The 22,944-nt window shown below is 39.5% G+C and overlaps 1 protein-coding gene across 3 annotated transcripts in view; it reads right to left on the minus strand.

The window, feature by feature from the left end:
• Positions 1-2,118: 2,118 nt before the first annotated feature.
• LOC128206861 (extracellular serine/threonine protein CG31145-like) overlaps positions 2,119-22,944 on the minus strand; it is a 28,891-nt gene continuing 8,065 nt past the window's right edge. For 2 of the 3 annotated variants that reach the window (XM_052909561.1, XM_052909562.1), the window contains 9 exons: positions 19,946-20,082; positions 19,068-19,146; positions 17,066-17,158; positions 15,576-15,688; positions 8,708-8,870; positions 8,015-8,038; positions 6,973-7,100; positions 5,672-5,753; positions 2,119-4,924 (listed from right to left, as the gene is read on the minus strand). In XM_052909561.1, coding sequence (XP_052765521.1) covers positions 4,642-4,924; positions 5,672-5,753; positions 6,973-7,100; positions 8,015-8,038; positions 8,708-8,870; positions 15,576-15,688; positions 17,066-17,158; positions 19,068-19,146; positions 19,946-20,082 — 1,102 coding nt within the window. In that variant the 3' untranslated portion in view covers positions 2,119-4,641. The remainder of the gene's footprint in view (positions 4,925-5,671; positions 5,754-6,972; positions 7,101-8,014; positions 8,039-8,707; positions 8,871-15,575; positions 15,689-17,065; positions 17,159-19,067; positions 19,147-19,945; positions 20,083-22,944) is intronic. The other variant, XM_052909560.1, reaches the window with a different exon arrangement.

Below are 22,944 nucleotides of genomic sequence, written 5' to 3' on the forward strand. Positions count from 1 at the left end.
GCCATCGTGTGTAGTAAGGGTCGTAACTTAAAATTTGACTGAATAGTTACTATCTACTTACGTCCCTTGGTCGAATGAGATTAAACTGAGGAGCGATGACATCCCCTTTTGCCTTCAGAACACCTCGGCATTTTCCCACCGAAAACAACCTCGAATAAATGCCGTTATATCAGTAGCAAAAGATAGTACAATTTTAAATAATAGTATTATTAAATAAGTGACTTCACTTTTATTATTTTATGTACTAAGTTTAAATTGATTGCCATTGAAGCGTAAATCTGCATAATCAAGATTCCCAAGGGTAAAGGCATTATGTTAAACAAATAAATTGAAATTACTAGGGGATCTACTTGCAGCGTAGTTAAAATGTAAAGATTAATGACATTATAAACCATCCATAAACAACCTGGGTTCTTTTCGATGGAAAATGGCCGAGGTGTTCCGATTGCCCCTTGATCCTGTACTCCGCTTCAAAGAGTGTGTCGAAGTTAGTCCGGAATGTAACATTCAAAATGTAAATGTTTTTTCGTCGTGATATTACCTCTCACAAAATCCTATATTTGTCAAATCCAGATATAAAAATACTTGATGAAACAGAATGAGATAGATCCGGATGCCATACCCTAGCTCTTTTCGAAAATACCTCTTGGTTAACGTATCTTTCATGGCCGCTCGTTTACGATAGGTTCACCCCAACCTATACGGTGTTCTGCGGAATGGGTTTCCGCAAAAAAAACCTGCACGAGGGTTGGATGAACTTATCTTACACGAGCGGCAATGAAAGATGCCTTGTCTCCTAACACAGTTAGACATAATATAGCAAAACTGTATTATGTTTCACTTTTTACATACGGGTACTTTTTAATCTTTGCCCGTGGGCAAGATATGGATTTCTAGCATGACCAAATATTTGATCTACTTTTCTCCCACCTCAGATAAGTAGATCTCTTCCGTTGATCTATCGCGGCTGTGCCTCGATCGCCAAAACCACGTTAGTGCACTTATATATTGCTTCTGTGTAGAGCACGTTCAGTTGAAGAAACCACACACATAAGCATGTTCTGGCAGCTCCATTAGACGAAATGTTAATGTCCCCATGTAATTTAAGTATCATTTGAAATACATGTTGTATATCGATTTCCTAATATTTAAAATCCGTTATCGATAAGGTTTTTTTGCTCTGTAACTCAACTGAAATCGGCCTTGGAGTGTCCTGTTTTTGCCATATTAAACGGCATAACAAACTGGTTTATTATTTCATTTTCGGTTCTTTTTGTACACATCGTTTTTCTACATGTAAAACCCTTTCAAATGAAAATGATATCAAATGCGTCATAAATTCACACATTCGTGTAACGAATACCGGTCTATCGGTAGCGATGGCCGAGTGGAGTGGTAAAGCTAATCGGACTCTGGGTCAGAGTGTCACGGGATCGATCCCCACTCGGAGCTTCTTCTATAATACTACTGGTTATAAAACAGGTCACTGGTGCTCTACCACACGTACATAGCAGATTTCAAAAACCGTCCAAGTGTTCGTCGCCAAAAAGATCTACAAAACTTATGTGACATGTTTATCTATGACCATTCCGACAGAAACTGAGCAAATGTTCGGCACACAAAAGCTCACAAGAGTTTATGTAACATATTTATCTTTCACCATGCCGACATAAAATGAAAATGTTAGTCGCTAAAAAAGTTTAAAGAGCCTATATATCATTATATTATCTTTGGTCATACCAACAGAAACTGAACAATGTTTGTCGCTAAACTGTTTTAAAGAGCTTACGTTTCGAATTTATCTATGATCACGACAAGTAAAATATCATACCTTTACATTAAATGATTTACAGTACATATATTTTTCATCGATTGTTATGTTAGAAACAAGTTATTATCACTTGTTAGCATGATGTTACGGGAAAGGGTGGTTTTGTATTGTGGGGAAACGCGGGAGCCCGGACCGGTTTCGTGACCAACAACCAAACTCGGAGGAGCTCAGGCCGGGAATCGACCCCGTCTGCCATGACACGCCTGGATGAGAGATCGAATGGGCTACCACTGTTCTAACCGGACAACCTTTTCTACATATACTTGGTTTCGATGACGACTCAAATAAATCATAAAATAATTTATTTCATTTTGCATGGTAGATGAAAATAGATGATTACTTTAGCACATACATGTTTATATATTACACGCACTTCAATGGCAGCTTTTAATATATGATAATGAAACAATGAAATATATGAAATGAGACAAATTATCTTTCACTCTCTCTTGCATTCGTACGCTATTTCGTCTCTCAAACTAATAACAAACGAGTATCGTACATGTACACGTGGACTACTTTTTGAGTACTTAGCCTTCGAGATATCTGTAAAATAGACACGCTGAAATACCTAGCCAAGGGTCATGGCATTCAATAAAATAACGGTTCCTAAAGCAAGTGCGCGTAGGCACGTATAAATTGACCACTTCGTGGCAATATCCAAATGTACTGAGGGGTAAGTCAGGGGTAAGGATCTCTGAGAGTAATTTGCGTCACCCTTCAAGTACACTCACAAATAAATATTTCGCATTTTAGACTATCTGTCACATATATGTAGTGTTCTCAACCCCGTAAACATTTCAAAGAAAGTATATATATGCCATTGTATTGCCTCTAATTTAACATGCATTTGGTGTCTATTGTTCAACATCTTACTATTTCATTATAATGTTTATATAACAAAATGCATTTAGATTGATAATGTTTTACGTTTTAACGCGTAAATGTGGGTTGATTTAAGTGCAATACGCCATCAAGGTACGTGTGCTTGTGGGCTGATTTTAATGCAATACGTCATCAAGATACGTGTGCGTCTGGGCTGATTCTAGTGCACTACGTCATCAAGATACGTGTGCGTCTGGGCTGATTCTAGTGCACTACGTCATCAATGTACGTGTGTGTCTGGGCTGATTCTAGTGCACTACGTCATCAAGGTACGTGTGTGTCTGGGCTGATTCTAGTGCACTACGTCATCAAGGTACGTGTGCGTCTGGGCTGATTCTAGTGCAGTACGTCATCAAGATACGTGTGTGTCTGGGCTGATTCTAGAGCACTAGATCATTAAGGTATGTGTGGGTTGATTTAGTACAATACGTCATCAAGGTTAACGTGCGTCTGGGCTGATTTTAGTGCAATGCGTTATCAAGGTACGTGTACATGTGGGTTGATTTTAGTGTAATACGTCAACACGGTACGTGTACGTTTTCTTCGTAAAAGTAGAAATATTCCTACGCTGGGAGTGATTTCCCTTGGACATGCAGAAATGTATTTACAACAAAGCGAAGTAATCGTAGCGTACAAGGTCTAGCTTTAATACTGTAAATGGTCATTTGATTTTTCGCAAAATTTGAATCATATCTGAAAGTGTTTTAGATAAAACGTGTTCGGAAGTAACCGATCATAACTATAGTTGTAGTGTACTAACACAATACACTAACAGCACACTGAAATGTAACAATGAAAAAGCATTATACATCACTGATAACTGAAAATTTCTAGATATGGATTAGAATATATGTTTACATTTTCTTCGTGTTATAACCGATTTAGAATTTGTTCAAGATGCAAATACTACACGACATCATTTAATTTTATTTCTTAAACTTGGCAATCTACGTGAAATAGGCGCTTTAATTTATTAGATATCTCGTCACCTGATTGGACAATAGTATAGAGCGACATTCAAATAACAATCAAAATGACTAGTTGGTATTAAATTGTAGCTTTTAGGATTTTTAGCCCAGATGGATTTCAGAGTACGAGTATCATTCGAATGCATCGATAGGCATGAAAGTATAGTTTTCGAGCAAATCGTTGTTTTAAACGCCGATAATTGCATATATTTTGGCATTCCATAAAACCCCAATGACAGTTAAACATTAAGCGCTGAACATTACCGCTGTAATATCACAAATAAGTTGTCCATTGCTGGTCACAAGGGCCAATCAGCAAATGAATTACCAACAATAAATATAAAATCGCCAATTTCATGCTGATTGCCAACTTTGCTGATGAAATTGGCAATCAGAATATGAAATTGAAAAACTGCCAATCTCAACCAGCATAGGAATTAGCATTCAGGATTAAACTGACAGCGGGCAAAAGAAATTGGGCATCACAATATGAAACAGGCAATATGAACAACAACATATGCAATTGGCAAATTGTCAACCTCAATCGGCATATGCAATTGAAAATCAGATCAGAAAATTGCCCATTTACAATTACCATTCAGCAAATGAAATTTGCAATAGGCATATAAAATTGCAAAGCAACATTTGAAATAATGAAATTGCCAATATCAATTGAAATATGGATTTCAAATAAGCATAAAAAAATTGGAACCGGCAAAAAAAATCAGCAAATGAAACAACCCCTCATCATTGCCAATTGCCAATAGACATAAGAAATAGGCAACTTGCCAATCTCAATCAGCGATCTAAATTCTGAATTGCAAATCAGTATATGGAATCGGCAATCAGCAAATGAAATTGCCAACTAGCAGAAGAAAATTTAATACTGATAAGCCAATTTGGCAACCAATTAACATAAGTACTAAAGAGAAAATCATAAAATACTGCATAACTTCATCAAAATTTGTCCGCAATAACAACTTCTTTAACACCCTTTTCCTCGACACATTTAGCAACAATTTGGAGGATCTTGATCAAGCGTCTGTCTAAAGCGTTTAGATGACCCTGAATGAGCACGGGGGCGACAGGATCCGGCCGGAGTGCCTCCTCCATTACTTCACTCAGACGCTCTGGTCCCTCGTACAACCGGATGTACTTAAGGAGAGTGGACTTCCGGATGAGACAGCACTGACGAAGCGGCGCCAGGATAGACATGGCATCGTACGTTTGCCGACCGAACCTGTAAACAGTCAGATGGGTACTGTGTAGATGTTTATTGTCGCAGTATGTGGTACAACCCATCTTTAAATGAACGTCTTTTGACATATATTAAATTTAATGGTACACATACGTTGCTGTCAGACAAACAGTATCTTTCAGTATAGCTTCCAGATGAGACAGAGCCTTAAGAGATTTGGATAGCCATACTACCTGAATATGCTGTCTTTAAACGTAACAAGTAGGCAGACGACACATAGTCAATTCTAGTGATTTATTCTCGTTAACTTAATTCGTATGTAAAGCATTCGATTTGATTGTAAATATCCAACATATTTTATATTTGACTTAATAAATGCTACAATTTGTTATACGTATTTTGGGCTGGTGGCCTTAAATTACAATACACATTATGTTATGTCATGTTAAAACTTAAAGTCAGAAATTTATTTCTTTAATTTCGTGTGAAATGTGAACAAAATGTTTGTAACAATGATACAATATCTACAAATTTGTCTTTGTTAATTATTCATGAAAATAGTGACATACGATGTTCTATTTTGCGGACAAGCGTAAGTAACGCTATTGAACATTTTAATCAATCAAGGCTTGGATTAAATCAATTATGTTAAAATGATTATCTTCCAGTTACTATTTGGTCTTTGATAGTAAAAGCAAGTAAAATAACCCAAATTCAACCACATGAAAATAATGTTGTCAACATGAATTCAATGAACAAGTTCCATTTCTTATTAGTCTGTATACGTACCCGCGGCCGTTATCATACATGATGGGGAAGGAGTAGTTTCCCCATTCCTTGAACGTCGAGAAGCTATGGCGGTCCTTGTTTCCTGAAACGCGCACATATACTATTTAACAAAATATTTTTGTAGGGGCGGGTCCAGGAATTGACATTTGAGGGGGCGAAACTTTGGGTCGCAACCATTAGACATGCGCCCTTTCCACAACCGAAAGTATATGGCATAAACTGTGCATGTGGATTTTGGGTTATGCTATCAATACAATTTTAACAAGTTATAGTCGGAAATGATGATTATGATCGTATTTTATTATTTTTTCTGCGATATTGACATTAAGAGTAAACTTGGACGACTTTAGAGGGGGCGCGCGCCAGGTCCGCCCCCCCTCCAAATCCGCTTGTGTATTGTGTGTGAATGTTGTCAAGTGACGTCCCCTAGTAACGCTTTAACCAAGAACATCTTTGTCACTTGTCCACCCGCAATGTTAAACATACTAATTATGGGCGAGGACGTTCAATTGTTCTACAGGTCGTTGGTTTGAGCAACTATTTGGGACGTTTTATTGGCATTTTACTGGCTGGAGTGCTCAAAACCTTTGATTTCCCGTTGTTACGCAGACATCGGACTCAAGAATACCACATTAATCAGTCAGATTTTATATTTTCTCTAGTCTGTTATCAGGTTTGTGGAACCGTTTTAGAACATTTCAAATTTAAACAATTCAGCCAATAAGTAAAATCTGTAAAAAAACGTTGGTATATACAGGTATGTCAGATCCGTGGTCACGTGTTAACACATTTGACCTTCAATTCAGGGATCGTAATTCGATATCCCGCCGCACTACTAACATACTAATTGCCATCCGGGTGGGGTGTGGGGGGGGGGGGGTCGGGGGCGTGTGAAAGTGCCATATACTGGTGCATGTTAAAGAACTGGTAGCTCTAACCAGTGTTACATTCTGTTTGTGCATTATGCCCCAAAAACCAAATACATGTATGACTAAAACTCTTATCGGAGCACTCGCCAAATGGACACTTGCCCAAGTGCGAGTATTAATGAACTCAAAACAACAATAGGTATGTCATTGTTCAAAGACTACTGCTAGGTCAGGTACGTATACTGGACGTCGGGTTTGCATTTTGGGGTGGGGGTACCTTGAAGGAAGTCGAAGGTGTGGGAGTCAATAACGTAAATGAGACTCCTGTCATTGTTGAAGGGTACCTCGTAGCTTAGACATAGAGGGGCGTACATGGGGAGAAGGGGTTGAGTGGGAATGGGGATGGTGTGTGTGTGTGTGTGGGGGGGGTACCTTGGAGGAAGTCGAAGGTGTGGGAGTCAATCATGTCCAGGAGAATCTTCCCATTGTTAAATGGTTCCTCGTAGCGCACAGTCTCACACAGATCGTCATGAAGCTCCCAATAGGCCTTCCGGAACTTGCTGCAGCAAAACATACACGTTATATTACACAGTAAATACCCTTGGTGATGTAAGGGCTTCATCTTCGGATTTGTTGTTTAACTACGGTGCCTTAAATTATTCATGTACATGACAATTTTTCTCTGTCAAATTTGGAAAAAGTGTTGGATTTCGAGCCGCTATGATGTTTTATGACTGTATCTACATTTTGACATTTGAACAGGGACATTTCCTGACGAATTGGAATATATGTGAAAAAAAAACGCCTAGTCTGCCTAGACAGATTTTTTTTTGTATAAGACCAAAATTAATTTTAGCATTTGAACAATTCCTGTGCGCGACCTCCAACTGCAACAAGAACATTACATGAGAAAAAAACAGCACTGTGCCTGGCTGAAACCAATATTTTTTTATGAATAACAACATGATACAGTCGGATAGTACAAAGCTTTGTATCAAGACTGAAAGTGAAATAAACAAGACATGCGAGAAAGGGGGAAATGTGAAATGGCAACAATTGAGCACAAAATCCCACATACCCTCGATCAAATATGACAAAAATGCAGATTTTTTTCTCCAAAATTGAATATTCAGTTATTGAGACACTTGGAAATATTTCTTGTCCTTTGGAAAACGTGTTAAAAAAAGTAAAAAAACCCATACCCCACATGCAGTGCGTTTGATAATAAAAACACGAGATTATTACAACTGTCTTATTATTTGTTATTATTTTTACTATCATCATAATTTGGAATTACAATCTCAGCGTTTGACCACTGATAAATTTAAGACAATTTCAAGTTGATTGTTGTTATTTGTTCAAAATGTCGTGTTTTTACATTTATATCAATTTTGAAAGCAGTTGCTAAGTTAAAGCCTGAAAATGTTAAAAAAAAAAAAAAAATAAGATGAAAACTTTACAAAACTTTTGTTACCGCGATAAACTCCAGGGTGAGGCGCTAGAATATACATTCAAATTGCTATGAACAATTGGTTTCTTTTCTGAGATATGAACTTTACTTGATTTCTTATTTTGAAATAATTTCAAAAACAACCTAACGAGCAAGACTAGTTCGTGTTTTTCCATGTAGCTTTGGAAACAGCCAAAACCATAGCAACCTTCTCGGCAATTTCCGTGTTGGTTTGGTAGGTAAAACCGATTGCGGCCGAAATCGATTTTCGACAAAGTCCGGATGCTGTCGGATATCATGAAGGTAACCGAAAGCATCCGATCCTGGCCGAAAACAAACCATGAATATTTTGAGTTAATGCTAAATGGAACAAGATATATGCAAATGTCTAAACAGGAGCGTATAATAGTTTCGCAAAGGACAAGAATAACAACCAAATAACTTATCAATTTTGATAAACTTCTTATTTTTAACATATCCTGCCGGAAGATGAAATGAAATGCCTAAAGATAATGACGCAACAACCGTGAAGCACTATGTGATATTTCAGAGACTTCAAAGATATCTCTATGAGTCTAAAACATATACTAAAAATGAAATATACGTTGACACTTTGGTCCAACTTAGAATGTCAGTGGGCGCTGTTATATCTGCCCATACGCAGTAAGTAAACAAAACTCAAAACTAAGCAATTTTTGCGCATGCGTGGTAACTAACCTGTAGGAGCGTCGCCACGGCTGATACCATGACTTGCGCAGTGCGATATTCCGAGAGGGAAGGTAACTCATTACTGACGCTTCGATCATTTCTGGGTTACCACAGAACGCATGCGCACTGTTGCAGTAATAGTCACATTTCCCGAAGAAACATTTGTTTCCGGCTGAAAAAAACAAAACAATGGTGGTGACAGTTACGATGGACAAATAAGCATACGTAAGTGACATGCCTTCTCGTATTGTGGTGATTGAAGTAACTTCGTGAGTTTGTGTTAACAAGGGCGGTTACTTCGACGTTTACCTATGCGTATACTTAAATAGTTGTCTTGGAAGGTTGTGTCTCTTCTTAAGCGTTTGTGTTGCCTTGTTCCTATAAGTTAAGTTTGTTTGGCCTAGTCCCTATAGGTTTAGTGTTTGTGTGGTATAATTCCTGTAGGTTTAGTGTTTGTTTGGCCTAGTTCCTGTTGGTTTAGTGTTTGTTTGGCTCAGTCCCTGTAGGTTTAGTGTTTGTTTTGCCCAGTTCCTGTAGGTTTAGTGTTTGTTTGGCCTTGTCCCTGTAGGTTTAGTGTTTGTTTGGCCTAGTCCCTGTAGGTTTAGTGTTTGTTTGGCCTTGTCCCTGTAGGTTTAGTGTTTGTTTGATCTAGTCCCTGTAGGTTTAGTGTTTGTTTGGCCTAGTCCCTGTAGGTTTAGTGTTTGTTTGGCTTAGTCCCTGTAGGTTTAGTGTTTGTTTGGCCTTGTCCCTGTAGGTTTAGTGTTTGTTTGGCCTAGTCCCTGTAGGTTTAGTGTTTGTTTGGCTCAGTCCCTGTAGGTTTAGTGTTTGTTTGATCTAGTCCCTGTAGGTTTAGTGTTTGTTTGGCTCAGTCCCTGTAGGTTTAGTGTTTGTTTGGCTCAGTCCCTGTAGGTTTAGTGTTTGTTTGGCCTTGTCCCTGTAGGTTTAGTGTTTGTTTGGCCTAGTCCCTGTAGGTTAAGTGTTTGTTTGGCTCAGTCCCTGTAGATTTAGTGTTTGTTTGGCTTAGTCCCTGTAGGTTATGTGTTTGTTTGGCGCAGTCCCTGTAGGTTTAGTGTTTGTTTGGCTCAGTCCCTGTAGGTTTAGTGTTTGTTTGATCTAGTCCCTGTAGGTAAAGTGTTTGTTTGGCTTAGTCCCTGTAGGTTTAGTGTTTGTTTGGCTCAGTCCCTGTAGGTTTAGTGTTTGTTTGGCTCAGTCCCTGTAGGTTTAGTGTTTGTTTGGCTTAGTCCCTGTAGGTTTAGTGTTTGTTTGGCTCAGTCCCTGTAGGTTAAGTGTTTGTTTGGCCTTGTCCCTGTAGGTTTAGTGTTTGTTTGGCTCAGTCCCTGTAGGTTTAGTGTTTGTTTGGCTTAGTCCCTGTAGGTTTAGTGTTTGTTTGGCTTAGTCCCTGTAGGTTTAGTGTTTGTTTGGCCTTGTCCCTGTAGGTTTAGTGTTTGTTTGGCTCAGTCCCTGTAGGTTTAGTGTTTGTTTGGCTTAGTCCCTGTAGTTTAAGTGTTTGTTTGGCTCAGTCCCTGTAGGTTTAGTGTTTGTTTGGCTCAGTCCCTGTAGGTTTAGTGTTTGTTTGGCTTAGTCTCTGGAGGTTTCGTGTTTGTTTGGCCTAGTCCCTGTAGGTTTAGTGTTTGTTTGGCCTAGTCCCTGTAGGTTTAGTGTTTGTTTGGCTCAGTCCCTGTAGGTTTAGTGTTTGTTTGGCTTAGTCCCTGTAGTTTAAGTGTTTGTTTGGCCTTGTCCCTGTAGGTTTAGTGTTTGTTTGACTCAGTCCCTGTAGGTTTAGTGTTTGTTTGGCTTAGTCCCTGGAGGTTTCGTGTTTGTTTGGCCTAGTCCCTGTAGGTTTAGTGTTTGCTTGGCCTAGTCCCTGTAGGTTAAGTGTTTGTTTGGCTTAGTCCCTGTAGGTTTAGTGTTTTTTTTTGGCCTTGTCCCTGTAGGTTAAGTGTTTGTTTGGCTCAGTCCCTGTAGGTTAAGTGTTTGTTTGGCTCAGTCCCTGTAGGTTTAGTGTTTGTTTGGCTTAGTCCCTGTAGGTTTAGTGTTTGTTTGGCCTAGTCCCTGTAGGTTTAGTGTTTGTTTGGCCTTGTCCCTGTAGGTTAAGTGTTTGTTTGGCTCAGTCCCTGTAGATTTAGTGTTTGTTTGGCTTAGTCCCTGTAGGTTTAGTGTTTGTTTGGCTTAGTCCCTGTAGGTTTAGTGTTTGTTTGGCTTAGTCCCTGTAGGTTAAGTGTTTGTTTGGCTCAGTCCCTGTAGGTTTAGTGTTTGTTTGGCTCAGTCCCTGTAGGTTAAGTGTTTGTTTGGCCTAGTCCCTGTAGGTTTAGTGTTTGTTTGGCCTAGTTCCTGTAGGTTTTGTGTTTGTTTGGCCTTGTCCCTGTAGGTTTAGTGTTTGTTTGACTTAGTCCCTGTAGGTTAAGTGTTTGTTTGGCTCAGTCCCTGTAGGTTTAGTGTTTGTTTGGCTTAGTCCCTGTAGGTTTAGTGTTTGTTTGGCTCAGTCCCTGTAGGTTAAGTGTTTGTTTTGCTTAGTCCCTGTAGGTTTAGTGTTTGTTTGGCTCAGTCCCTGTAGGTTTAGTGTTTGTTTGGCCTAGTCCCTGTAGGTTAAGTGTTTGTTTGGCCTAGTCCCTAAAGGTTTAGTGTTTGTTTGGCTTAGTCCCTAAAGGTTAAGTGTTTGTTTGGCTCAGTCCCTGTAGGTTTATTGTTTGTTTGGCTTAATCCCTGTAGGTTTAGTGTTTGTTTGGCCTAGTCCCTGTAGGTTTAGTGTTTGTTTGGCCTAGTCCCTAAAGGTTTAGTGTTTGTTTGGCTTAGTCCCTGTAGGTTTAGTGTTTGTTTGGCCTAGTCCCTGTAGGTTTTGTGTTTGTTTGGCTTAGTCCCTGTAGGTTTAGTGTTTGTTTGGCTTAATCCCTGTAGGTTTAGTGTTTGTTTGGCCTAGTCCCTGTAGGTTTAGTGTTTGTTTGGCCTAGTCCCTAAAGGTTTAGTGTTTGTTTGGCTTAGTCCCTGTAGGTTTAGTGTTTGTTTGGCCTAGTTCCTGTAGGTTTTGTGTTTGTTTGGCTTAGTCCCTGCAGGTTTATTGTTTGTTTGGCCTAGTTCCTGTAGGTTTAGTGTTTGTTTGATCTAGTCCCTGTAGGTTTAGTGTTTGTTTGATATAGTCCCTGAAGGTTTAGTGTTTGTTTTTGCCTAGTGCCTGTAGGTTTAGTGTTTGTTTGGCTCAGTCCCTGTAGGTTTAGTGTTTGTTTGGCCTTGTCCCTGTAGGTTTAGTGTTTGTTTGGCTTAGTCCCTGTAGGTTTAGTGTTTGTTTGGCCTAGTCCCTGTAGGTTTAGTGTTTGTTTGATCTAGTCCCTGTAGGTTTAGTGTTTGTTTGATCTAGTTCCTGTAGGTTAAGTTCTTGGTTGGTCTCGTCCCTGTAGGTTTAGTGTTTGTTTGGCTAAGTCCCTGTAGGTTTGGTGTTGTTTGGCTTAGTCCCTAAAGGTTTAGTGTTTGTTTGGCTCAGTCCCTGTAGGTTTAGTGTTTGTTTGATCTAGTTCCTGTAGGTTAAGTGTTTGGTTGGTCTCGTCCCTGTAGGTTTAGTGTTTGTTTGGCTAAGTCCCTGTAGGTTAAGTGTTTGTTTGGCTTAGTCCCTGTAGGTTAATTGTTTGTTTGGCTTAGTCCCTAAAGGTTCAGTGTTTGTTTGGCTTATTCCCTGTAGGTTAAGTGTTTGTTTGGCTCAGTTTCTGTAGGTTTAGTGTTTGTTTGGCCTAGTCCTTGTAGGTTTAGTGTTTGTTTGGCCTCGTCCCTAAAGGTTTAGTGTTTGTTTGGCTCAGTCCCTGTAGGTTAAGTGTTTGTTTGGCTAAGTCCCTGTAGGTTTAGTGTTTGTTTGGCTCAGTCCCTGTAGGTTTAGTGTTTTTGTGGCTTAGTCCCTGTAGGTTTAGTGTTTGTTTGATCTAGTCCCTGTAGGTTTAGTGTTTGTTTGGCCTAGTTCCTGTAGGTTTAGTGTTTGTTTGGCCTTGTCACTGTAGGTTTAGTGTTTGTTTGGCTCAGTCCCTTTAGGTTTAGTGTTTGTTTGGCCTAGTCCCTGTAGGTTTAGTGTTTGTTTGGCCTAGTCCCTGTAGGTTAAGTGTTTGTTTGGCTTAGTCCCTGTAGGTTTAGTGTTTGTTTGGCCTAGTCCCTGTAGGTTTAGTGTTTGTTTGATCTAGTCCCTGTAGGTTTAGTGTTTGTTTGATCTAGTCCCTGAAGGTTTAGTGTTTGTTTTTGCCTAGTCCCTGTAGGTTTAGTGTTTGTTTGGCTTAGTCCCTGTAGGTTTAGTGTTTGTTTGGCCTTGTCCCTGTAGGTTTAGTGTTTGTTTGGCTTAGTCCCTGTAGGTTTAGTGTTTGTTTGGCCTAGTCCCTGTAGGTTTAGTGTTTGTTTGATCTAGTCCCTGTAGGTTTAGTGTTTGTTTTATTTAGTCCCTGAAGGTTTAGTGTTTGTTTTTGCCTAGTCTCTGTAGGTTTAGTGTTTGTTTTGCTTAGTCCCTGTAGGTTTGGTGTTTGTTTGGCTTAGTCCCTGTAGGTTTAGTGTTTGTTTGGCTCAGTCCCTGTAGGTTTAGTGTTTGTTTGATCTAGTCCCTGTAGGTTTAGTGTTTGGTTGGTCTCGTCCCTGTAGGTTTAGTGTTTGTTTGGCTAAGTCACTGTAGGTTTGGTGTTGTTTGATCTAGTCCCTAAAGGTTTAGTGTTTGTTTGGCCTAGTCCTTGTAGGTTAAGTGTTTATTTTGCTTAGTCCCTGTAGGTTTAGTGTTTGTTTGGCTTAGTCCCTAAAGGTTTAGTGTTTGTTTGGCTCAGTCCCTGTAGGTTTAGTGTTTGTTTGATCTAGTCCCTGTAGGTTTAGTGTTTGTTTGGCTAAGTCCCTGTAGGTTTAGTGTTTGTTTGGCTCAGTCCCTGTAGGTTAATTGTTTGTTTGGCTTAGTCCCTAAAGGTTCAGTGTTTGTTTGACTTAGTCCCTGTAGGTTTAGTGTTTGTTTGGCTCAGTCCCTGTAGGTTTAGTGTTTGTTTGGCCTAGTCCCTGTAGGTTTAGTGTTTGTTTGGCCTCGTCCCTAAAGGTTTAGTGTTTGTTTGGCTCAGTCCCTGTAGGTTAAGTGTTTGTTTGGCTAAGTCCCTGTAGGTTTAGTGTTTGTTTGGCTCAGTCCCTGTAGGATTAGTGTTTTTGTGGCTTAGTCCCTGTAGGTTTAGTGTTTGTTTGGCCTAGTCCCTGTAGGTTTAGTGTTTGTTTGGCTCAGTCCCTGTAGGTTTAGTGTTTGTTTGGCTTAGTCCCTGTAGGTTAAGTGTTTGTTTGGCTCAGTCCCTGTAGGTTTAGTGTTTGTTTGGCCTAGTCCCTGTAGGTTAAGTGTTTGTTTGGCCTAGTCCCTGTAGGTTAAGTGTTTGTTTGGCCTAGTCCCTGTAGGTTAAGTGTTTGTTTGGCCTAGTCCCTGTAGGTTTAGTGTTTGTTTGGCCTAGTCCCTGTAGGTTAAGTGTTTGTTTGGCCTAGTCCCTGTAGGTTAAGTGTTTTTTGGCCTAGTCCCTGTAGGTTTAGTGTTTGTTTGGCCTAGTCCCTGTAGGTTTAGTGTTTGTTTGGCCTAGTCCCTGTAGGTTTAGTGTTTGTTTGGCCTAGTCCCTATCTGTTAAGTGTTTGTTTGATCTAGTCCCTGTAGTTTTACTGTTTACTTGGTCTAGTTGTTATAGTTTTTAATGGTTCATTATAATATTAACCCACACTAATGCCAGAATGATTTGAATGAACTCTGAGCGAAAAGCACCGATAAGTCACTCTATAGAAACATTCCCACATAAAGTTACCATATGTCACCTTGTAAACGTTATTATTTCCCACTCTAACCTCTCCTTTACTGGCTTAATCACACAGTTAATTAGTAATTACCTGTTTATTTGGTTAGATAACGACAACAGCTTGTATTGATTTCAGGATGCAGAGGTAACGATTTCATTCTGACACAAAGTAATTCCACCTATTTTTGCAAAGGCAATCAAAATGCCTATTCCTTTTTTTGCATATGAAGACAAAATACCCGTGCCAATTTATACATAGACAAACAAGATACGTTCACTGAGTTTTGCACAGGCGAAAAATGTACCCCCTCACCCACCCTGTTTGTATTTTTCTGGAAAAATGGGCTGCACCTAGCGCTTACCTTGAGATCAAGACATGGCTCCGTAGATGAAGTCATTGAAGATGATTTGTACCTAGCGATAAACTGGTGATCAGAACCTGATCACGAAGATGGAGTTCGGGTTGATGGGATCCACCTAGCGCTTACCTGGGTACCAGAACATGGTCCGGGAGAGAGAGTCTTGGGCGATGGGCTGGACCTAGCGCTTATCTGGTAACCAGAACATGGTCCGTCAGTGGGAGTCTCTGGCGATAAGCTGAAACTTGTGCTTACCTGGTGACAAGAACATGGTCCGGCAGAAGGAGTCAAGGGCGATGGGCTACAACATGTGCTTACCTGGTGACCGGACCATGGCACGTAGAGACGGACTCTAGGGGGATGGGCTGCAACCTGCGCTTACCTGGTGACCAGGCCATGGCACGGGAGACGGAGTCTAGGTCGATGGGCTGCAACCTGCGCTTACCTGGTGACCAGGCCATGGCACGGGAGACGGAGTCTAGGGCGATGGGCTGCAACTTGCGCTTACCTTGTGACCAGAACATGGCCCGGGAGAGGGAGTCTAGGGCGATGGGCTGCAACCTACTCTTACCTGGTGGCTAGAACATGGCCCGGGAGACGGAGTCTATGGCGATGGGCTGCAAGATGCGCTTACCTGGTGGCCAGAACATGGTCAGTTAGAGGGAGTCTAGGGTCATGAGCTGCAACATGCGCTTATCTGGTGGCTAGAACATGGTCAGGCAGAGGGAGTCTAGGGCCATGGGTGCAACATGCGCTTACCTGGTGACCAAAACATTGTCCTGAATAGGGAGTCCGGGGCGATGGGCTGTATTTCGGATGTGATGTTTAGCCGGCGGCCAACTGTTGGTGGCACACGGTAGAAACCTAGGACCCTGCGATAATAGATAGCGAGAACTACAGTGGCAGTATGTGTGTGGTTGGAGTAAGGGGGTCAAGATAAGATCAAAAGTGACAATTTATATTAAGTTATAAAATCAATATATTTTAATGTCCATAAGCAAAGGCAGTATTGTAGCTAAGGAGAATGTGGTAGGACTTAGAAATGACGGATAGGTAGGAACGGCTTTATTGCTTCGCTGGTTGGTGTCGATCTTGGCAAGCGTTTGACAGTTTCACGAAAGATCGGATTTTGGAGTTTGGATGGGACAACATAGGTAAAGTAGTGAGGGGTGGGTCGGCGAGGATTTGAAGGATGAATTACTTTTCTAGGATGAAGGGTCCTATCTTAGTCACGTGTCGTTCGATGGTGCACAAGATGTACTGTTATAGGAGTAAGAAAAGAAATTGGTGGGTTGGGGAGAAGCTAGAGGTTAGGTCAGCGTTGATAGAACGAATCTCCTGACGTAGCAGTTAGGTTGGAGCGGCGTAAGGCGTTCGTGGTGGGGCATGAGTGAAATTGGCTCGTCACTGAAACTCAACCACGTGTCGCTCAGTGTCGTAAACGATGTAGGTACTAAAAACGGGATCGGCGCTTGGTGAGAAAAATGATAAGCTCTGCGTTCGTTTTTATCTGTTGAGAATTAAACAAAATGTTTCTATATAATGTCTGAACTGAAAAAAGACGAGGCCGGAAGGAGTATAATTCATCAGGAAATAATGATAAGTGATTGTTATTGATTCAGCTGTAAATTTAGGACAAATTTCAATTCGGGAGTGACTACCCATTTGTAGCACATGGCAGTGAATTAAACAAAACACGTCGAAGATATCTCATACATGACTATACCATCTCAAACCATTAGCTACTTGCTAGATGCTTTAGGTTTTAAAGCTGACTGGTTTGTGATTTAATAACCGTGCTGAATATTCTGGATCTATTCGATCTACTTTTTGTTTACATTTTCACCGCATTGTTTGTACTCCAACACCAGATATGCTCACTTTATCGAATGCATAGTGGCTACGTTCAACCACTTCTTCTTGTTAAAAACGTTACTTGTTTTTAAACGTTGTTTAATTTTAAGTACACATGTTGAACTTTCTTCCCATGTGTGGTGTTGGGGTCGTGAAACACTAAACATCAGCGTGAAAATCAGTCAATCGATTATTAAATTTAAAGAAAACTATTTAGTGGGCTCTAACCTAAAAGGTTACGATTACATAATAAGAAGCAAATGAAATAAGGGGATGACTGTAAAACAAAGGCAGGATGGCGGCGGTTTAGCCTGTAGAAGCTGGTGATGGTGGTGGTTTGACGACGGGGCTGAGAGAACCTCTTATGGATGGCAGGGATAAACCAAACAACTTACTTGTCTAGTTGGAAGGCAGCAATCTCCGCCACGTGCCGCTCAGTGTCGTCAAATATGTAGTGATTCTCGCTCGCCTCTTTCTCACGCGGGTACCTGCACGTGCAAACAAAACCACAACTTACATAAGGATATTAAATGTGGGTCGTTGATGTGACATAATTGGGAAAATGGGCGATTGCGTCAATTAGATCATGCCTCCATAAATCTGATTTTTAAGAAAATCCCTTAACATTTCAAGGAGATGGCATTTGTAAATAGTACTCTAATCGTAATTTGTTAGTATTGAGACGATTGCTAAGAACTTTGTCAATGTTAGCAGCGTTGTTAACGTTATCGTTGTCAACTTTAAAATCTTTACTGCACTGGAAGTTTAAGAGATTCTCATTCGATCTACAGTATTTGAGACACATGTTAAGGTTGTAAGTGATTTACGCCTATGTATGAACACATCGTAAAATGTTTCACCTTTTAAAGTTAACAACGATGAGGTTAACAACGTTGTAAACTTTATCAAAGTTCTGACCAATCGGGTGGTTTCGTCGATTTGAGCTTGATGACCTTGTGATTTTTAAATAAAAAATAATTCTATTATACAGAAGAAAAACGAACGTCTCTCACATACTACAAAGCGATTCGTGACTCCGCATGTTACCAGTGAGTTTTATTAAGGAATGAATAGCGGGTATTGATGTCATTATCGGGATTATGAACGCAATTAGGCTGGTCAAAGCACGCGTGGAGTCCTTCAGACTACACACACTTTGACCATCCCACTTCATTACTGATATTTACACCAATAGATCATTATTTCATTCAATAATTGTTAAAAAAATACTTCATTTTATTTAAGAAAATTTGTCAGTAACCCTTTCTTACCCATTCTGTAAATAGAACGACCCGACTGTAACCGGAAGCATTTTTTCAAATGACGTCACAATAACGCGAGAAAAGATCAACCACTTGGAAATCACTTTTAAACGTAAAAAAATAACACTTTTTTAAATGTTGATATATATTTTTTTGGGATCTACTGACACAATTCATACAATAACAAGGTAAATATTTTTCATGTACATTGTTATGCAATGACTTGCGATCCGAACATATCCGAAGATGTTGCGTTCATCGATTGATAAACGCAACTGCCGAAAGGCAGTTCATTTAAGGAATGGAAGTTGAGGTGTAAATATATAACACGACTTATCCATAAAAACAATCATGTAAGCGTTCACAAATGTCTAAAGCGTAGCACACCAACGAGAACGTATCGATCAGTGTTGTATAGTATCGTATTATACAGTACCCGTAAATACGCTGCCCGCGCCTACTCATACTTTTGAAGTCTTAAAATTGCCAGGAAATCATATTCATTTTCGTTTTAATCGCATTTCGTATCCATATATCTGCATTCCGGATAGTTTGAATCGTGATTTCATTGTAATAAATTTGGAGCCGAGCAATTCGGAACTTCTCGGCCATTTTCTTCGAAAACAAGGTCGAATTACACCAATTCGGAAATGCCTACTCATTGTCACATTGCCTTATTTCTTTTAATTGACACATGACAGTGAGTCAAAGCATGGTTATACCACCTCCTACCATTGGCTACTTTCTATATTTATAGGGTTGAAGCTGTAGATCAGCGGATTAGGTCACTATCGAATACACAGTGGCTACGTTCAACTAATTTTATTTTTCTTATACGAAACGTAACTCTTTTCTTACGTTGTTTAAACTTTAGTACACATGTGTTATTAGTTCCCTATGGTGTTGGGATAGTGAGGCACTAAAATCAGTGTTATTTCGCGTGCGAATTTGTCAATTGGCTATAGAATGTATAGGAACTCTATTTTAATAGTAGTGTCTGACCTATACATCCGAGGTTGCGTTCGACAGAAAATTACCTATTTCAGAATGTGCACGTTACATAACAGAACAAGACTTTCCCAGGGGAGCATATCTTACACCCCCCCCCATACCACCACCACCATCCCCTGCCTACCTCATGAACTTCATGACAGCACGACCTCCATTTGAGAACCGGATGTTGAGCTTCAGCTGGGTTCCTCCGTCATTCTCGTCTGTAAATAATTGCATTATACTGTAGGGTATTCTTCTCTGAATGGTACAACCATATTCTTCAGGGTGTTGTGTTTATAATAAAATTTTGTAAAAGAGCCATCTCTGTTAGCAGCAAAGCAGCAATGTTTTTCAATCAACTTATGGATAAACTATGCATTTACTATACCCTCGCATAATGCTACACTATTTAGGCAATTAAATGCATAAAATTCTGGATAAAATCGTACTAAAAACATAATACTACAGTAGAGGCCACCTTGAAAAATCTTATTTAGCTGCTGTAAGAGCACTTTCGATTCCATCTGATCCCTAAATTCGGCTAACTGAACCCCGGAGAGAAAGAAAGACAGCGGACGAACCGATTTGACAGAACGAATGCAGGATGGATACACTCTGAAACGATTCCGTCCCCATGTCCAAGTGGTTAAGGCGTTCACTTACGGAGCGGGAGGTCGTGGATTTGATCCCTGACCGCGTCATACATTAAGACGTAAATAGTTGGTACAAGTAGCTCCCCTTCCTTGTGCTCGGCATTTAAAGGGGGCTCAGTACTGTTTTAACACAAGAAAGTTGTACCTCGTGCATCGGTGCTTTACACCGAGCACGATAAAAATCCAAGGGGTCTCTTTGAAAAGAGCTAGGGTATCGCACCCTGACTTCCTTGTATCCAACCACGGTCTATTGTGTGTGCTGTCCCTTCAGCATATACAAAGGACCCCGTTGGAAATAAGTCTTTGCACTTTTGTGGGTTACCCTTGACCGCAAGGATTAAAAAAAACGCATATGCACGTGGCATACCTGTCTCCTTAATTGGAAGCGTGGCCATGTCGTGCATGAGGGCGGCTAGATTAGGGTCGTCGGGATCGTAGAGCGAAAACTGACGGATGTTCCGGTGTACCTTCTTCCAGATCGGCAGCTCTGGGTCACCTGGCTTTCTGGAAATGACATAGATACATTTAACACTGAACTAAGCTTTGTTTGAGTGTCCAGGTAGATCGTAGAGCAGCTACGGCCGTTGGTGGCCTGAATTTGTGTAAGGTATTAACATCAAAATTTTAAAATTCAGTATACTTAAAAGTTGAAAAAGTGAGCCTTAACCGTAGCTTATATTAATCTGCTTATTGCCGAATTGTTTAATATTTTCCATTTTTCAATAGCCCTGCCAAACACTTCTTTAATCTTATTAAAGTACATTCTAAGACAATGTACCCACAAAAAAGTAGTTCAAACTTGGGTTACAATTATTCGATAGTTTATGTGGCCTAACCCGACCAATGCACAAAAATACCCGCGACCCGAACGTTCGCTAAGACTCTCCAATAATCAAGTTATGCATATATTTTTATTTTTTTTATTTTTAAGTAAGCCATTAAGGGACTAGGGAGTAAAGCAATACAGCCTAATTATCTCGGGTAGACCCAAACAAGATGGTTTTTGCCTTACACTGAAGTGTAGTTATATTTGTTATACTGGGCCCAATTTCTCGAAACTTTTTAAGCTTAACAGGCTTAAGCAGCTTATTTCAATTAGCCAAAATACATACTTAAATCGAGTTTGGATGAATGAATAATGGTGTATTGTGATAGTCATCAAGATTAATTCTATCAAGAGTATAAAAGCTCTTCAAGAAGTTAATTTTATGCAAATTATTGAAAAACAAAAAAAGTAAACTTAGCTTAATCCTATTATAAGGGACTTAAGAAGTTTCGAGAAATTGGGCCCTGCATAATCGACTTGCGAAAGACTACAGCGAAACAAGTTCTTGAGTAATGACTCAAACATAATAAATTGTATTTAAGTACAGTTTTTGCTTCAGAGTCATTTTTCCTCTGCACACTGACCAAATTGTTATTGTCAACATACCTTATGAGAGAATATCGTTTTAAAGAGTAAAAACATACAATTTTTAATCTCTTTGGATGTTATGTGGTAAAATTCTTTGAAATTGACTTGAGATTAAGTTTGAGATTTAGTTTAAACATATTTTATTCATCAGCGTATACACACATAACAAAAAGACAAACAGAAAACACATGTACAAGCTAGAAAAGGATTTGAACGAAAGATATTATATATCCTTAAAAGTTCTTCTCCAAAAGATTTGACTTATATTTTTATACTGGAGTCTGTACTCGCTATATATTCATTAAATTGATTGTGCAAGCTTTATTAGAAGATCATTTATGGTAAGACTGACCATACATGTGGCATATAGCATGTTTAACAATTATTGCACATTTTCATTCAAAAAATCTTCAATAAGGATCATTTATGACATTTAAGAATACTCTTGTCAAAGTGTATGGCCACGGTGTCCATTTCAATAAGATATCTATGTCGAAAATCTTACGCTGCTTAAGAATGCTCAGGTACACCCGCAAACTCATGGGCGGAATCTATGCGATGAGGTGGTGGTGTTAGTAGTTTATACTCCGGGTCCCGGCGTGAGCACATTGATGGGTCCCAGAGTGACAGTTCAAAGACCGCACACATTTCCTAGGCAAAACCAGTACTAGGTGCCTTCACCTCTGCAAGGAACTGACAACTTCTGTACATGCCAGGGGCAGTGGTACAGTGCGAATGGTCGCAGAAAGGATTTCATAACCTATCACAACAGAAGTAACCTGGTCCGCCCGGGAATCGAACCAGGGTGGTCCGATTCAGAGTCCAACGCTCTACCGATTGAACTAACCGGGCGTACTCTATGCGATGAATGTCATTAAGATACATTTATTGGAACGGAATTGCGCCCAAAACGGAGCTACGCTTAGGAAGTTAAGATCTTAAGCATGGTTTTCAAATGTCCAAATATGAAAACATTTCTTTCAGTAACAAATATTGTGGTGTGCATTATTTTCTTTTCAAACAAACAAAGTAATTAATGATGTTAATCTAGTCTTCTACGTATATTACGTCATCTGAACGAAAGAAAACCCTCAGTTTCACTGTAATCCGATCTTTTTAAATAACTGTAGACAGCTGTTTGAATATCATAATGGAAATCTTCGATTGAGCACTGACGTAAGTTTGATTTTAATGAACTGCTTGCGCAATAAATTATGCGAGCAAGTTTAGTTTAAAACGTTTTCATTTTATCGCGATTGTGGAAAACAAAATTAAAGCAAATCAGCATCCAAAGAAAGTTTTTTCGTTTACAATTGGAGATGCATCCCAGCTAAAGCAAAAGCACTTTATTTCAAACAGGCAACTATTATACAAAAATAATACGCTGCATAAAAAGAAATTTTACTTGTATAACAAATCGAGCATTTAGCGCAAGTCGCACATAAAGGACACACAGTAGGTTGATGCAGTATATATATATATATATATATATATATATATATATATATATATATATATATATATATATATATAAAATAATATATATATATTTATTTATTTTATTTCAATGCATTATTATGATTAAATCTTTTGACTTTCATTATCAAAACAATAGGCAAATGCTTTTCATTCAATTCAAAACAAATTGGCTGTTATATATTTGTTTGAGATCATGGCTACGTGGCCATAAATTACCAAGTTAAAAAACGCCAAATATCGCCTAGATGTTTTTATATGTACACAAGTCATAATAACTTTTTCGTTTTGATCATTACAGTCGGATGGGTTAAACATGATAATGCATAAAAAGTGTTCTGTATCAACCTATTGTGTGCCCCTCCCACTCATAAGGTGATGTCTTTTTTTGTATGAAATACACGCGTTGAGACTGGCAGCGGCGGCACACCATCTGAGAATAGTATTTTACTGTATAATGCGATTAAACGTATGAT

Source organism: Mya arenaria, chromosome 10 (assembly GCF_026914265.1).
Source record: "Mya arenaria isolate MELC-2E11 chromosome 10, ASM2691426v1".
Taxonomy (NCBI): domain Eukaryota; kingdom Metazoa; phylum Mollusca; class Bivalvia; order Myida; family Myidae; genus Mya; species Mya arenaria.